The sequence below is a fragment of the Diadema setosum genome, chromosome 11, assembly GCF_964275005.1.
Source record: "Diadema setosum chromosome 11, eeDiaSeto1, whole genome shotgun sequence".
NCBI lineage: Eukaryota > Metazoa > Echinodermata > Echinoidea > Diadematoida > Diadematidae > Diadema > Diadema setosum.
In genome coordinates this window covers 38,859,515-38,875,736 of record NC_092695.1, presented here as the reverse complement: position 1 = coordinate 38,875,736, position 16,222 = coordinate 38,859,515, and the positions used below count along the sequence as shown (strand labels likewise).

The 16,222-nt window shown below is 39.4% G+C and overlaps 1 protein-coding gene across 1 annotated transcript in view; it reads right to left on the bottom strand.

Moving 5' to 3' along the window:
* Positions 1-685: 685 nt before the first annotated feature.
* The window catches only part of LOC140235085 (uncharacterized), a 70,527-nt gene continuing 54,990 nt past the window's right edge, over positions 686-16,222 (bottom strand). Inside the window, exons 3-7 of the mRNA XM_072315122.1 lie at positions 9,715-11,160; positions 9,023-9,286; positions 8,037-8,157; positions 4,646-4,844; positions 686-1,533 (exon numbers count right to left, since the gene is read on the bottom strand). Coding sequence (XP_072171223.1) covers positions 1,252-1,533; positions 4,646-4,844; positions 8,037-8,157; positions 9,023-9,286; positions 9,715-11,160 — 2,312 coding nt within the window. The 3' untranslated portion in view covers positions 686-1,251. The remainder of the gene's footprint in view (positions 1,534-4,645; positions 4,845-8,036; positions 8,158-9,022; positions 9,287-9,714; positions 11,161-16,222) is intronic.

Sequence of the window (16,222 nt, the reverse complement as noted above, 5' to 3'; positions counted from 1 at the left end):
ACACAGACCGAGGAAAAGTGAAGTGATCTATTTTCCCTTCAGTCAAAGAAACTAACATTACTTTTGTTTTTTTGTCTCGGAGAAACTTGCTCAAAACATAGTTCCATGCTAGAAAATCTCACTATGTATTGTGTATTACAGGAAATTTACCTACTTCTAGTCCCAAATGGGCATACAAGCAAAGGTAAATTTAAGAGGTAAATAAGTACTTGTTATCACTTGCCCAATGGTGAGTTTTACTTGCCCTGGACAGGCTGGCAACTGAGTTTGTAGCATCCCGTGATATTTTACAATGGATGCAGTCATATAGAATGGCATAGTATGTACTGGTAATATAAAGTAAAAAAAAAAAATACTGTCAAATGTAAAACCATTGGAACGTGGAGAAATTTGCTATTTGTGAGTTGTACACAGGATCTGATATTCAAAGGGTCAAAAAGAACTGTTTACATTTGTTTGCCTGAATTTTTTCACAATCATATTCTGCATTTTTTAGCTTGATTATTCTTTTTATAACCACTTTCTCTCATAGAGGAAATCCCTATTACACAAACAGTTGCCCACTGACCGAGCCAGAACTTCAACATAAACTATAACAATCTCAAACCCTTACACAGATTTACCACAGAAATCTATTACCTTCACAGTACATAGGACAACACGAAAACCAATGATAGATGGAGAATGAAAACTGGCATGCAGATGATATGCTATACTTTGCTTCTAAACAACATAATATTGATGTGAGAAGCCGTTTCTAACTATATCTTTCACTGTAAATCCTTGGTTAAAGTGTGTACTGCTGATATGAACAAACCATACACAAAACATATTTTAATCATGCTTCTGAAATAGTAGAATATCAAAAACTATGCATAAAAAAACAGTATGACGATATCAGTAACAGAAGAAATGATTCCTTCATCAGAACGTTCAACAGATATATGAACACTTGTTTATCTGCCTGTTCAGATATATGTGCCATGCCACATACGCATGATTGCCTAAGGGTCATACACATGTAAAATGCCCAATCCCCATTACCACAGACCTTATGAAATACAAAACTCACATGAACAGTTTTATGGCAGAGCTGACATAAGTGCACACTGTAGGGAGGTGTGTTGAAGCCTACTTGCGGAGATATGGGTTATCTTTAATATTGGGGTTTTTTTTTTTTACATTTTTCATTTTTTTTTTTTTTTTTGCAAAATAGCGTCTCATTTTCTTCCACCACCAGAAGAGATGGTATCATTTCTTGAGAGTGCCGGAGTCACTGTTCTTAGGCCGGTAGCACTCCTCCCGGTTTTGAGTCACCTCCTGCAGTGCTTTAGTCTTTTCCAGATCAAGATGGATGTACTCCACCTGGTCCTTGGGTGAGGTGGCCTTGGGAGGAGGCGCGCTGCTCCCCTGGGCGTCGCTGTCGTGGTCCAGCTCTAGGTACTCTACGGTATGGCTGCGGGGTGGGAGCGTCGGCGAGTGGGGGTGGATGGCTGAATCAATGCTGGCGTGGCGCGTCTGAAAATGATGAAACTGTCGTTGGTCATATTTGCAGAGGGGGAAAGTGGCAGGTTATTGGTGATTTGGGAAGGTGGAGGAGGGGGGTGGGATGAAGATGTTGAAGATGGCGGTTGAGGAGACGAATCCCGAGAGGAAATAGTGCACGGCAAGGGAGGAAAAGAGAGAGAAAGAGAAGAACATTTTTGTTTGAATGTACCACACAGGACAACACCAGCGATTGCTTTCATCAAACTTCTTTTCTTCTATATCAGTTCCTTTTCCTAACTTGAAAATGAAAAAAAAAGACAAAAACCACACAACTAAGTGGCTATAGTTTGCATGCAGGCTTGCATATGATTTGCAAATAAAATTTACTAACAGGGGCAAGCAGTATAGGCTAGGTGGATATTCTACCATTCAAACTAAATGTGCTAACTTGTACAATGGCAATAAAATTGCAAACTTGTATGTATTTCTTTCATTGAGGACTTTAATGCCCTTTATAATGTATTCCCATTTTCCAATGCATCAAATGTTACTTGTGATGTGTCGAAAATCTCACAAATCATGCATGTGATTAAAATGAATGCTGAATCCAACAGCTTCCCTTTACACCATCTTTGGGTTAGTTGCATCTGTTTCTGATATAATTCTTCAAAGCATTTTGTCATGAGGCAAATGCACTTTGCACAGAAGTTACAGCTGTTTCCTTTCCGAACAGGATTTAAAGAAAGAAAATATGCCTCTAATGACAGGGAAATATCCATACCTCTTTATATGTGTAGGAGATGCAAGTTCAGAGAGAAAAGCAGAAATTTGAGTACAATTGACCCCACAAAAGAAAAGAAACATTGAATAGTTCCATACTTGAGAATGGCTTGAAAAGCTGAGTGACTGTGCAACATAATCTTGGTGCATGTCGTGCTGTGGTGGTACATAGCAAACAAAAACAGAAAGGAAGTCTAATGTGCGAGGGTACATAAAGAAACAGCAGGTGAACGAAAGCAATATAATATGGTGAGATGAAAACAAAGTGTATCCAAAAAAAAACCAACCAAACTGATGATGTCATAACTTGCAATGGATGAAAAAGACAACATCTATCCCTGGATCTTATTGGAAATCCAATTCTGCAATCATATGTGACCCGCTACAACAAAAGGATCCAAAAGTCGAGGGAAATCGATTTTCTGAAAATGACATGATTTTATTCCTTTACTCTTCCGCTTTAATCTCATACATAACATGACTCATAAAAGTAGCCAGTTGCGGAGATAATGATTATTTTATGAGATCATGTTGAATGGTCTAGGAAATCAGCGTTTCAAGAAAATTGCCGTCAAGAAAACTGCCTTCAATGTTTTCTTTCCAAACCTAATTAAATCCTTTTGTTGTGGCGGGTCACATATGGGAAATATTATAGCATGTAATGAATAGATGAAGGATGGTAATAACATTGCATGCATAGTAAACTAAAAACCAAAGCAAAATATCTTCTATCTTTCATCTATTAATTAATCAAATATGATGGAGTTTGCCAAACTTCATCTCATTTTCATTGGGTGCTTGTGGAATTTTGGATAAACTCAAGATGAAAATGATGTTTCTGCTGTAAATATTGCATTAGAAGGTGCAATGAAAAGATATGACAAGGTCTACAAGACCAGCCAAACTATCACAAGCTGCAAGTACCTATTGTCTGTTCACTACCCCTATAAATATTGCAGACTGTATGACATCATTAGTTTAATTGACTCCAAACAAAAATCATGAAAAAACATCACAAACACATACAATATTACAAAAATGTTGTACTTTTGTATGTTTGTATAACATTAAGACATCAATCGCCAGCCATAAATAATGCATCATAGATACATATATTACTTTGCATAAATTTTCATAATAACAAATGAATAACCAAAACCAGATAGACAAGGCCAGTACAATGTATACAAAGGTTTTGATATTCATTCTGACATACCAGGAAGAAAAGAAAAAAAAAATCTTATCATGTCAGCTTACACAGTATCATAGAATACATGTCTGAAATGGACACTAAAAACTGGTGATCAGTTTGAAAATTCCTCTGAACAGTTTACAGGGAGTAATTCTACACTCTTTGTGAAATATTATGGAATGGATGGGGAAGGTATATAGGGAACCCCAAAATAACAGGCACATAATTTGGGATTCTTAGCATCAGTGTAATGTGTTGCCCACAGGCATTCTTTTCTCTGTATGAGACTGAAATAGGGAATTCTACATTCAAACAAATGAAAGGAGAATTAAAAGGACACATTGATTTCTCTATGATGTGTGCATTATTGAAGTTGAGAATGATCACAACTTGTTTAGCAAACTAACTGCCATATCTGCAAAGGGTTTTTTTTTGTTTTGTTTTGTTTTAATCAGAAAAGGAGGGGAAGGCTTGGTGCTTGCAACAGTGGGGTACTACAATATACCTTTAACCTATCGATAGGGGAACAGAAACAGAAGAAAGCCATACAAGGAAATCTGCACTCTTTTGAGGCTTGGATGCTGATCTTAGCATGGATAATAAACACCGACTGCTCTCTGGGATTCAGGATGCTAAAGACTGTCAAACACACATAACACACTTTACTGCCTGAAGGAGGAAGTTTAGCTTGGCTAAGCCAGCGGCTTACGTCACAGCTTGGCTGGCGTCTTGTTTTGAGCAGTTAAACTGTCTGTATCCTGGGCAAAGTGACTTCCAGACTTTGTAAATGTCTATTTTTTCATATCTTTTGAACGACCTTTCTGCTAGCTTCAGATCTTAATAATGCCTTTAGCACCCTGGGATTAGGGCATGGAAGCAAACAAAGTCAATTGTGTCTTAGCCTTGGTTGCCACGTTCAAAATCTAAAATAGTGCAGTCTGTATATGCTTCATTGTTGCTTTGTTTTTGCGCTGCCAGGCATAACAAATCTGCCTACTACAGAACACGGTCCATTCTCCCAGGGTAGCGAGTAAGGTGGTATGAATTAATCTTTAGCATACCCAGCAAAGCACTTGAAAGGAATTTCAGAGCATTGGGTTATAGTAGCGGACGCAAGTTCATTCCAAGTTCCAGTCACCATTGTCAACCATTGCTACATAGGGGGTGCTGTTCTCAACTGCTTACCTCTATCCTGGGCTTTGTGGAAGGTGGCGCGTCCGTGAAGACGTAGGCATCATCAACCAGAGATGTTGCTGAAGATGGGGGCACGGAGTACGGGTCTGCGATCAGCTGGGAGTGGTCCGGGTGGGAGCTGCTGGAAGAGTGGATGCTCCGGTGGGGGCGTGGTGGGGTGCTGGGAATGGGCGGAGAATCCCGGTGTCTGCTTCATACAAAGAAAAGAAAGAGAGAGATGATGATAATGAAGAGTGGGGCACATGAGGTTGTGAAATCTAACATATGGATACCTTTTACAAGGATGAGAACTGGAGTGATTAACTACTGTAAATGTCTACATTTTCATGCAAGCAATCGTTTGTGCTGAGCAGTAAACATATTCATGGGTTTTTTAATTCATGCTGTGCAATTACTTTATACTCATGTACGCTTTCATCCATTTACAGAAAAGGTGTGCTGCCCAATCCATTTGAATGTACGGCCTGCACAGAAACTATGAGCACTGCACACACACATGCACTCAAATGAATGGAAACACATTCACACACACACACACACACTAGTGGATCGTACCAAGGAGGAATCACTGATGAAGCCCATAGTTAAACCTGTTCAAAATGTGCAGATAAAACAATGAATATATTTTACCAGTTCTTTGAATTTGTGCCAGCCAGAAGTAGCATGAAATATGTGAAAATAACATACCATGAAAATTTACAGTTTTGCATAGTCAACTCGGATGCCTCCGTTTCTTATAATCGCTTTATGTGCTGGACATGCACATGGCTCATTTTGACAGAGCTCATTAACCTTGACCACAAAGCAAAGCTTTATCTTAACTCCTTGTAATGAAAGGAAAACATTTCCAATTAATTTCTTTCCATCAAAAAAAAAAAAATCATCATTGGATTTTCTTTTATGGAATTCAAACATCATCTTGGTGACCTTTAATCTTGACTTTTGACCCTACTACCACCATAAATTATGCAAATAATCATTGAATAATTTCTATCCCATCTGTCAACTGACATCACTAATGAGCATGGTCAGCTGAAGTGCTGTCATGGCATGTCTTTCTATTTTTTTGCAGAACTACCATACAATTCCACCTTTTCAATTCATGTTTAGCCAAAAGTTTTAAGACTTTTGAGCTCTGCCCTAAAGGATTTTCCCCCAAATCTACTCAGCACATCTATACCTCATGAAGCATACCTGGGCCAAGCAGTACGAAAAATCCCAAGACCTTGGTTTTTTTTCCCATTTTTTTAAAAAGTGACAAAATCTGCAAAATTGCAAAATCTGGGTGAGATGGACAGAGGGTCTGACAGACAACCAGAAAAACATACTGCCTCCTACACTCTTCAGTAACGAGTCATCACTATCATATAATACACCAAACAACACTTGCACATTCCATGTTGTTTCAAGCTATGAGGTTTTTACACAAATTCTAAAAGAAACTGCTTAATGAGACCATTTCTTCATTTCAGAACACTAAACATATTGACTTCTTTACTAGCAATAATGACAAAAAACCCCCAAACTTCCAAATTTGATTCCCATTACAGTTTCACACAAGAGAAAGGGAGAAAAATAAGTTGAACAATGCATTATAACATGCAACCTTGAATACATGTAACATGGTTTCAATCACTCTGTTTCTATTTTGTCAGCAGATTTCCTCTTCTGCACTGACTATTACATCAAGCTGTCAGGGGGTTCCCCTAAACAAGCTTTGTCCATTGTCAGACACTCAGCTGAGGAATGATTGGTATCTACTAAATTTCTTACAAGACCTGAAAAAAGCTGAACTTTAAGAACACCATAAAATGTTGTTTGTAATTTGAAGGACAGTACCAAGAAAAAAAGAGGACAGTATCCCCCCCCCCAAAAAAAAAAAAAAAAAAAAGACAGTACCAAGAAGACAAAAAAGAACTCATAAAGCATGGGGCAACAAAAAAACCCCAACAAATCACACTCAAAAGTTTTAAAGAGGAAGGTTTGAGAAAGAAAACCAAAACCAACATGGCCATGAAAAAAAGTAGAATAGAACGTAATTTTCACTTCCTGCAATTACTATCAAAAATAAAATAAAGATTGCTGCAAGACTGACTGTGAGTGTAGAGCTAGGGAAGGGTAATGCATCTTACCCTGATACACTTCCCATGCCAGTCATTTTGTGGGGTTTTTATTTCTGTGAATTTCACAAGTCAGGCGCTCTTTGCAATTTAAACAACACATGAAAATATCAACTCTGATCCCAACATGAATGCAACATCTTTGCATACATGTACTGGTCTGTAGCGCACAGTACATAAACAAGGTGCATGATAATAACATACAGCAGTTTAGTAAGCACAAGTCTCAGCACACCTACTGTGTGAATGGATGCACGTACTTCATTATTTCTCTCCCCATTTTCATACTTCACGATTGCAAGTCTAACCACATGCAAAATTGTTGGGAAGTCCCGATTTGCAAAAAAAAAATAGACTCGCTAAATATATGGCGTATACGGAATTAATCTGAAAAAAAGTTTGCATCAGACCCATTTTATCTATATTGAGTGTGAGAGTTCAGTCACCTATGATGCCATGACCAAACTGACTGACTTTCTTTCTTCTTTTTTTCTTGATTAAAATAAGAAATGGCAGAGGAAGAAATGTAATGGTATCACAAGACTTATATGGTGTGATGACTAAGCTACGGGATTTTCTCAGCCAGTCAGCATTCACAGCACACAAAGAGTTGAACGAAAGGGAAATCTTACATGAAAAGTACTAGACCATTCTACAAAAGGACTGAACAAGATAACATCGACTTTTTTGGTCTTTGCAAACACCCAGTGTGCTCTACAGTACTGCCAAACACTGAAGGAGGAAATGAAAAAATAAATGAAAACAAATCTACACTGTATGCATAAATGTGCTATGGACAATACGTACAGTGAGACAGGGCTGAGTGTGGGAGAGGTACCTATTACTTGATTCTGATTGTCAAAGACTGTTGCAAGCACAATAGTGTCTGAGCACAAAAAAGAAAAGTTGTAAATGGTTCACTGCTAAGCCAGTCAATCATGCATATGTGACAAAAAAATTTTCACACACTAAGGACTTCCCTTTTTCTCAAAGAGTTACTCAGACATGCACATGGCAAAACAAATACACATTTAAGTCATTCATCCTGATGGTAGACTAGCAAAAATTTATGACTGAATAAAGTGCATGGGAAGGGCTTTGTGATACTTGTGAATGATAGGAAAGCATTTTTAAAACTTGAGATGTGCAAAATGGGCAAAGGAAGGATTCTGACAAGTAAAAATCAATGGCATGGACTTGGTGCAAAAGGCATAGACATTGCCATGGATGTTGCCATGGCAACCGCATCCTACCCATCTCACCTTGATGATTTTCTGCTGAAGCTCTTGGTACGATGGTTCTGGACAGGAAAGTCCTGCGGAAGTTCTGGTCCTGTGGCATAGAAGCTACCCTCCATACCAATCATGTCTGGGTTGATAATGCCTAGGTGGGGGTGGGGGGGGGGGGTATAATACCATGAACAATGTTGAATACAATAAAAGAGGTTTGCACATCAAGAAGACCACTGCATATATGCCAATATTTTGTGGAGTTTTTAATTTTGCAAATTTTGTGAGTCTGGTACTCTTTGCAAATTTAACAAAGTGTGAATACATCATCAACTCTGATCCCAACATGAATGCTTTGTGCATGTGTACCGAGACGTGTACTGGTATGCAGTACACAGTACAATAACAAGATACCTGATAATACTTAACTCCAAAATCATGATTTTGACCACATGCAAAAGATAGTCCTGATTTACACCAAAAAAAAAAAAACAGACTTGCTAAAAAAAAAAAAAAAAATCAGACTCATTATAATATACGGTATATACAGTAAGCTAGCTGTTGTTCTCATTCATAATGCACTATGTAATGGTTTGGACATAAATGTAATAACACTCTCACTTTCAGGTAGAATACATTATTGCTGCACATAACTGTCACATCTAGAGATTCAATTTCCCAATCAACTGACTATGAAATAATAGCTTACTGAAAAGACACTTTGATTGATATCACTATTGATTACACAGCAGTCCTACATATTCAAGCTCTCATGATCTTCAGTATGATAATTATTGTATATTAAAAGTTAATACTGCAATCAATCTTTAGTTAAATACATACAGCAATCAATCTTTTGTGTCATATGGGCATGGACGGTGAGACTTTATCTCTCTCAAATAAAATGGACTTACGAGCAAATGTAAAGCTTGATACACAGCTGGGCTACTAATCACCAGACATGAAATTGTGTAATTTGAGTTTGCACGTAGAGGTATACACTGCAAACAGTGACATACTAGAGTCTGTACTCCTGGGCTTGTTCCTCCTGTCAATAGGGGGCGGCACACTGTCCCCACTCGTCGTGGATGAGATGCTAATGGTTGAACTGGTGCTGGGGCGGGGTGGCCGTCGGGGCACGGCTGGAGCAGCGGAAGGAACCTGGGAGTTCATGTTGGTGTACATGTCTGGGCTGGCCTCATTCTGACTCTGCATGGGCATGTAGCAGTCCTCGGTGATGGCGCCCCCTAGAGGTAGACCCATCTTGGGACTCTCGCTGCTTCCTGTACAATGACCCATACACATGTCCATTGAATCAACAAACTTTAACAGCTACAGTACAAAATCATTGCCCTAGCGAGATCTGAAATCAATGTGGTGTGAACATATTCTAAGTCGGCTAAAGTTTGGTATATGAACATATCTTTTGATTTGGAAAGTATTCCCAATACTTCAAAACATTACATGTGGTTGCGGCAAAATTAGGAATGCAATGGACTTCAGTAGTAATGATCATAGAACAAGTATAGATGCCATGAGATGAACAGAAAAGAGTCTTTAACAAAATTATAATGCTTCTGACTCAAGGTGTGCATTTAGGGACACTCATTTCCACTAAATTTCATCTATTTGTCATAACAATTCTCTTCTTCTTAATATCTTGCTGACAGGTTGACCTAAGGTAGTAAAGAATGAGAGTGCACTACTCTACCTTGCATGGCCATGTAACTACCAGGTTGCTGCTGCTGGCCTACTGGGGAGGCACTCTGGCCGTTCTGAAAGCCCAGTGGCACACCACTGGCTACTCTCCCACCAGCCAACGTGTTGGACCTCATGGCCAGGTAGCCTCTACCAGGCGGCATGTGGGAGTTGGGCCTTGCAGCAATGGAAGAACTGGAGCGCTTGGTGTTGATGTAACCCACAGGAATATGCTGTTCTAGCCACTTGTGCTGGCCTCCCATCGTTGGTGGGAGTGGACTGTTCTTCTGGGGAGGGGTGGACCCACTGTTTAGCTCCATGCTGCCCAACCTCCTGCGCACCTCTTGGGGAGAGATATGGTGGTTGGACTGGGTTGGGATGCTGTATGTTTCGTCCACACTTGGTGGTGGTGTGGGTGTGCACATGTACGAGGGCTTGGCGGGGCGGGGAGGGGCCTCCATGGCATCCGAAGCCGGGCCCATGTCCCTGAACATGCTGAATGAACTGTTTGACCCAATGGATGCATTCAGGTCCATTGCCGGCACAGGGTCATAGGTAGAATGTTCAAGGTCTCCGTTTGCAAAGGACTGATGTGCATTGTTTTGAGAGATCTCTTCAAAGGACCGCGCCAAGTCATCGGTGGATTTGCTAAGTGGTTCCGACGGCCTCAGGTGCGAGGGAATGGGCTGCTTTGGGGTTTTTTGAAGCGGACTTGGCAAGACATCGTATGTGCTCTCAATTGGTGGGGACATGGGTGGAATATCATAGGTATTCTCTTGTTGGGGGTCAACACTGCCCCTCACAGGAGGCACCTGGTAGATCTCATCTGTAGTTGGAGGGGGCGGGGGTCTTGGTGGAGGTGCATCATAATTTGACTCCATGACATCGCTCTCGGTACTCTCAAACATCATGCCTGAGTTCCTTTCGCTTGACCCGCGCACAAAATCGTAAGAAGAGTTCCCGCCAGTGTCGTCCGAGTTTGAAAAGGACCCTCTACTGCCTGCAGAAGAGATCTGCCTATCAAACTTGTAGCTCATTGGATCCTTTGTTCCTGGGACCACTTTATAGATGGACTCCTCCGTTCTAGGTCTCTGCGGCACAGGAGGGGCATCACTTGTCTGGGTCAGAGGTACATCATAAATATCCATACCGCCCTCAACCTGCGACACTGGTCTGGATTCCGGTGGAGAGGGTGCTGTATCACTGGGTGCGCTACTTGATGTGCTGCTCAGAGTGTCCCACTTCTTCTGATGTTGCTGTGCCTGCAAGGCGGCCGACACCTGGCCGTTGACCTTAGGAGGCAGCTGGTGGTTGGACGAGGGGTTGTCACCCGTGTTGCACTCGTCCAGCTGGATGTACGACTCATCTCCATTTGTACGTGCGACCGGCTGGGCTGCCACCAGGGTGGTCTCTACAGGTTCTGGTGGTAGGCCATCAGGTACATCACCAATGTCCGATACTGTCAATGCAAAAAGGAGATAAAAAGATGATGATGATAAGAGGATCAGCTAATGACAGGAAATATGTAGTAAATCCTCTACAGCTGCCATGTATGAAAGTTTTGTACTCACATGGGACTGTTATAAACTGTACTAAATGCCACAGACAGAAATATGGACAAATGGGAAATTTAGCTCAGCAAATCATCAATCAATCCACACAGCTTTATACTCTCTGCAACCACTGAAGGGAAGACACAATCCATTTGGAGCAGGATACCAATTATCCTACGAAAAATTAGAAAGAGGAAAGTATGAAATCTAATGATTCTGAAACACACAAATCATTGGACATGGCTTTCAAGATTGAAAGGAGAACATCTTGGAGTGAAGAAAGTTTTATTCTACTATGATCGAGCAAACACTGGGTTTTTTTTTCACTGCCTGGAATGTTTCTCACCACCCTGATGATTTACTAAAGCACCAAATGCAGCAGACAAAACTGACATTCTTCAGGGTTATCTATTGTGTTAGTGAGTATCACACCGACTTGATTAACCCGTTGAGGACGGGCTGATTTTGCTACAGCGCGCATTTCCCATACACCCCTGCCCGAGTATACTCCGGACTCATCCTCAACGGGTTAAGAAGACCACATACCAGATGTCAATATTGCAATTAACTGTCTGGTCTGAACCACAAAGTGTCACAAAAAATCACTAAATTGATCAAGCATTTTGAAGCTGACAATATGAATGCACAATACATACTTCATATCAACACATAGTGGACTACCTCTATGACGAGCATGGGATTGATTTCCGAACAAAGCACCATGGATTGGGAGTTAATTGTCGAGATGTTCTAATTGTGGTGGGGGGGGGGGGGGGGAGGGAGGATTACTTTTTCATTTCTGGGCCCATTCAAAACAACACTTTAGCTTTAAAGGATGGTATAGTTTTGGTTGAGATGGGTTTCATGTTTCCCACTTTTTGTGAGATGAGAAACTTCTTCTGAAGTATAACAGAGCGTACAATTCTGAGAGGAAGTTTATTTGAAGAAAATAGGTTTTGAAATGGCTGAGATATCCAAAAACAAAGAGGTCCTAATGAAAGGGGGGACCCACCTTCTATTAGGACAACTCTGTTTTAATTAATGATATCTCAGCCATTTCAAAACCAATTTTCATCAAATCGACTTTAAATTCCTTGTAAAAATAAACTTTGAATTCATCTTAGAATAATTGTATGCTCTTTAATATTTAATAAGTGGTTTCAAATTATCTTGCGAAAAGGTGAAATCTGAATCCCCAACTCAACCAAAACTATACCATCCCTTTAAAGCAATAAGGAGCATTTCACTTAGAGCTGGCCTGGGAAGAAGTTTCCTTAGATACCAGGAGATACCCTGGATGGCATCAAACATTAGGTCTCTAGGATATTAAGTTTTTATGTTGTAGTGTTTCTGTTTCTACTCTCGCTTGCATTATCTTGACTTTGTAATCACATAATATCAATCATATGCCCTGCCCATTATACTGATACTGGTCCCTTTGAGGAATCTTGGGTCGTTGAAAACTTCTTAATCAATAACCAGCCCGGGACAGCAAGTCATTTACTTTGACATCTATTCTTTAAACTGCATCATATAAAGTGATCATCACTGTTCCCTGGTTCCATGACATTTTCTCCTACGACAATTGCTCCCATGAAACCCTACCCACAAACATAACCCTAATCCTAATCCTCATCTGCCCATCAAACTAAATCTAAAACCCTATCACACTCTTACCCTAACCCTAAGTTCTTGGAAAAAATTACACCGGAGCAAATGTCGCAGGAGCAAACCTCGTGTCACCATGTTCCCCAGCTCTTTAAAGAAAACATCAGTTTGCAAATTAAGTATTAATCACACAGTTATGCAAAATTAATTTTTTGGCTAATTCAACAAAAGTCTGAATATTGGATTGTTAGTATCACCATCATTACTATCAGTCATCACTATAAGTAGCAGTTGTAGTAGTGGTAGCAGTAGGACTAGTAGTGGATTAGCATAATTGTCATTGATCCTTTTTCTTATCTCTATTTGACACTTCATAAATGATAGATTACAAATTTTTATGTTTACAATTCAAAATGACATAGAATGCCCATAGTGATGACATGTTTGAACAATTTCTTTTGCATCAGTCTGGGATGAGAGAATACTGAAACAGTTGAAATGATAAATACAATGTAGTCCTTGGACCTTCCTCAGTGTGGTAAGACTAATGTCTACTCAGTAATATGAAATGTCATATATATATCACTTTGGTACCAGTCAAAACTGGTTCCATGACATTTGCTCCTGCGACAATTGCTCCCATGATATATCTGCACGCTAAGACAAAGTTACATAAATTCTACATAAATACATAACCCTAACCCTAATCTTAATCCTCACATCAAACTAAACTTAAAACCCATCACAACCCTAATCCTAACCCTAAGTCCTCAGAGAAAATAAGACCAGAAAAGTTGTCGCAGGAGCAAATGTCGTGTCACCATCAAAAGTATCGACGACTGCTCTAGGGAATTACATGCTAACTGTCTACCTTGAGATTTTTGCCAGTGTGGGCATAAGAAATCTCAATAAGGAGCATGTTCAGCATAGCAATCAAAGTTTCAGGAAATCTTGTGATTACTAGAAAAGCACTCTGAGAACACAGACCTCCAAAAAGCCAGCAACTCATATTCCATCCTTACACGCATGCAATATCCCCAAACAGAAGCATTTTGTTTACGTCATTGCACGGCACCTTGCCCGAGCAGCGCACGCGCTTCAGTGCGTGTATGTTAACCTCCAGTACGCACAGCTTGAGCCCCAAGTTCGTTGACCTTATAATATGCCAAAAGATGAAAATCCTTCCAAAATCAATAAAAATTCATGGATCACTACCAAAATTGAATGAGGTGTTCCTGGTGTCAATATCAACTTTTTATGCACGTTTCATTTCAATCCATACACAACCTTTCGAGTTATTTTGCAAACAGACAAACCAACGCCAATGATCACTTAACTTCCTCCTCTTGGCTGAGGTGATTATGGAATTCATCAGGATTATTTGAGAAATAGTGTGATAATTTGCACCACAGCTAGTGTCTGAACGCTGGAGCAAATAATCTCAAGATTTTCTATCGCCGAATTTAACCATCAAACATCACAACAGCTCTCAAACACAAGGGAAAGGGTCTTTATTTTAGCAGATTACAGACATGCGCAGTCTGGTCGACATATTATCATGATTGCAATTAGGGGGATATTTCTGTCCATAAAAACGGGCACAAAAATCTTGGTATTTGGATCGTGATTGACATCTCATTAGTTTGTCTGTGAAAATGTGTATTGGCAGTTCACTTATCACACAAGATAACATTCATTTATCTTTTATTAAAGGGATCGTAAAATTTTGGTTGAGACAAAACTTCAGGTTTCTAAGATTTTTGGGTGGGATAATGAGAAATCCTTTGTAAAATATGAAGAGCATGTAATTCCAAGAGGTATTCAACCTTTATTCGATGAAAACTGCTTTTGAAATGGCTGACATATCCAAAACAGAGCAATCCCAATAAAAGATGGGACCCACCCTTTATTAGGATCACTTTGTTTTACTTTGTTTTTGGATGTCTCAGCCACTCCAAAACCAATTTGCATCTAATGAATTTTGAATTCCTCTTATAATGATATGCTCTGTATCATTTCGTAAGTGGCTTCTTGCTATCTCGCAGAAAGTTAAAAGCCCAATACTATATCATCCCTTTAACCCCCCCCCCTCCTTCCTGTTGGTATAAATGTAGCTACTTGTATGCAACATATTTGCCTATTGCACTTTGAACAAAAGACAAACACTCATGTATATTGATTCAAAATGCACTTCTGCACTGTGTTTACTGATTTTATGGGCATGCTAACATGTGGGATATTGATTGCGCACAAAAATATGACATCTTTCTTCCTCCTTTTCCTATGGGGAGTGTGTACCCAATGTCATGCTTTATTTTGATGTTGGAATACTGCCCAGTGCTATGCAAAGAAGTATAGGAAACTAATGTTCAAGTTGCTTGCCGGTACACAAGCTATGAGAGGAGAAACTGGATGCCATTCTAGTGCTCATATCCCATCTAAACTTTCAGTATCGCTTGCTGCTAGAGGCTTTAAACCTTTACATCAAAGCACACTTTATAAAGTGACAAATTGTTGTATGCAGGCTGGAAGGGGAAAGAAAGAGTGCTATAGCATTTCTGAAAATCTGAAATCCTCTCAGCCACTGAAATGGCATTTTATACGTAAAAGTGCCACGCGGTATGGTTCTTTATGAAATATGCATTAAACAAAACACTCAGCCTGGCAAGAAAGATGAAGTGAATCTTGATCTTGTATGACCATGAAATGCAGCAACAGGCTACATCAAAGTACCTTTAGAGTTGGTAGTGAAAAGCATGAAGGAGTTAATATTGCTGCTCATAATGCCACTGCATCAATGATTTCGTACCACCATGTTTCTTTTTCCATCCGGTTCTTCCTCTTGCTATGGGAATATGAAGTGTCCCATCATGTAATCAATTATGCACAGTGATCCCCACTACCATAAAATCAATCTCAGTCTAAAATTAAATGGTAATATCAACACCATGAGTTGTATTTCCCCTTTGAATAATAATCATGGTGATGATGATGAGGATGATGAAGATAATAATAATAATAATAATGGTGATAATAATAATAATGGTGATAAAAATAATAATAATAATAATAATGATAATAATAATAATAATAATAACAATAATAATAATACTGGCTATTTACACAGCAATACATCCACATGCTCAAAATGCTTAGAAGTGAAAATGGAAAATGGTATAAACAGGAAACAATATACAACAAACAAACAATATATATGAAACAAACTCCTTACATGCAAATTTGAAGAGATATGATTTTACTTTCACTTTAAATACATCAATATACTGTGTGGTCATATGCTTTTAAGAATTGCTTTAACCTTTGATAACCAACATGCTCGTGACATGAAAACTTCATAAG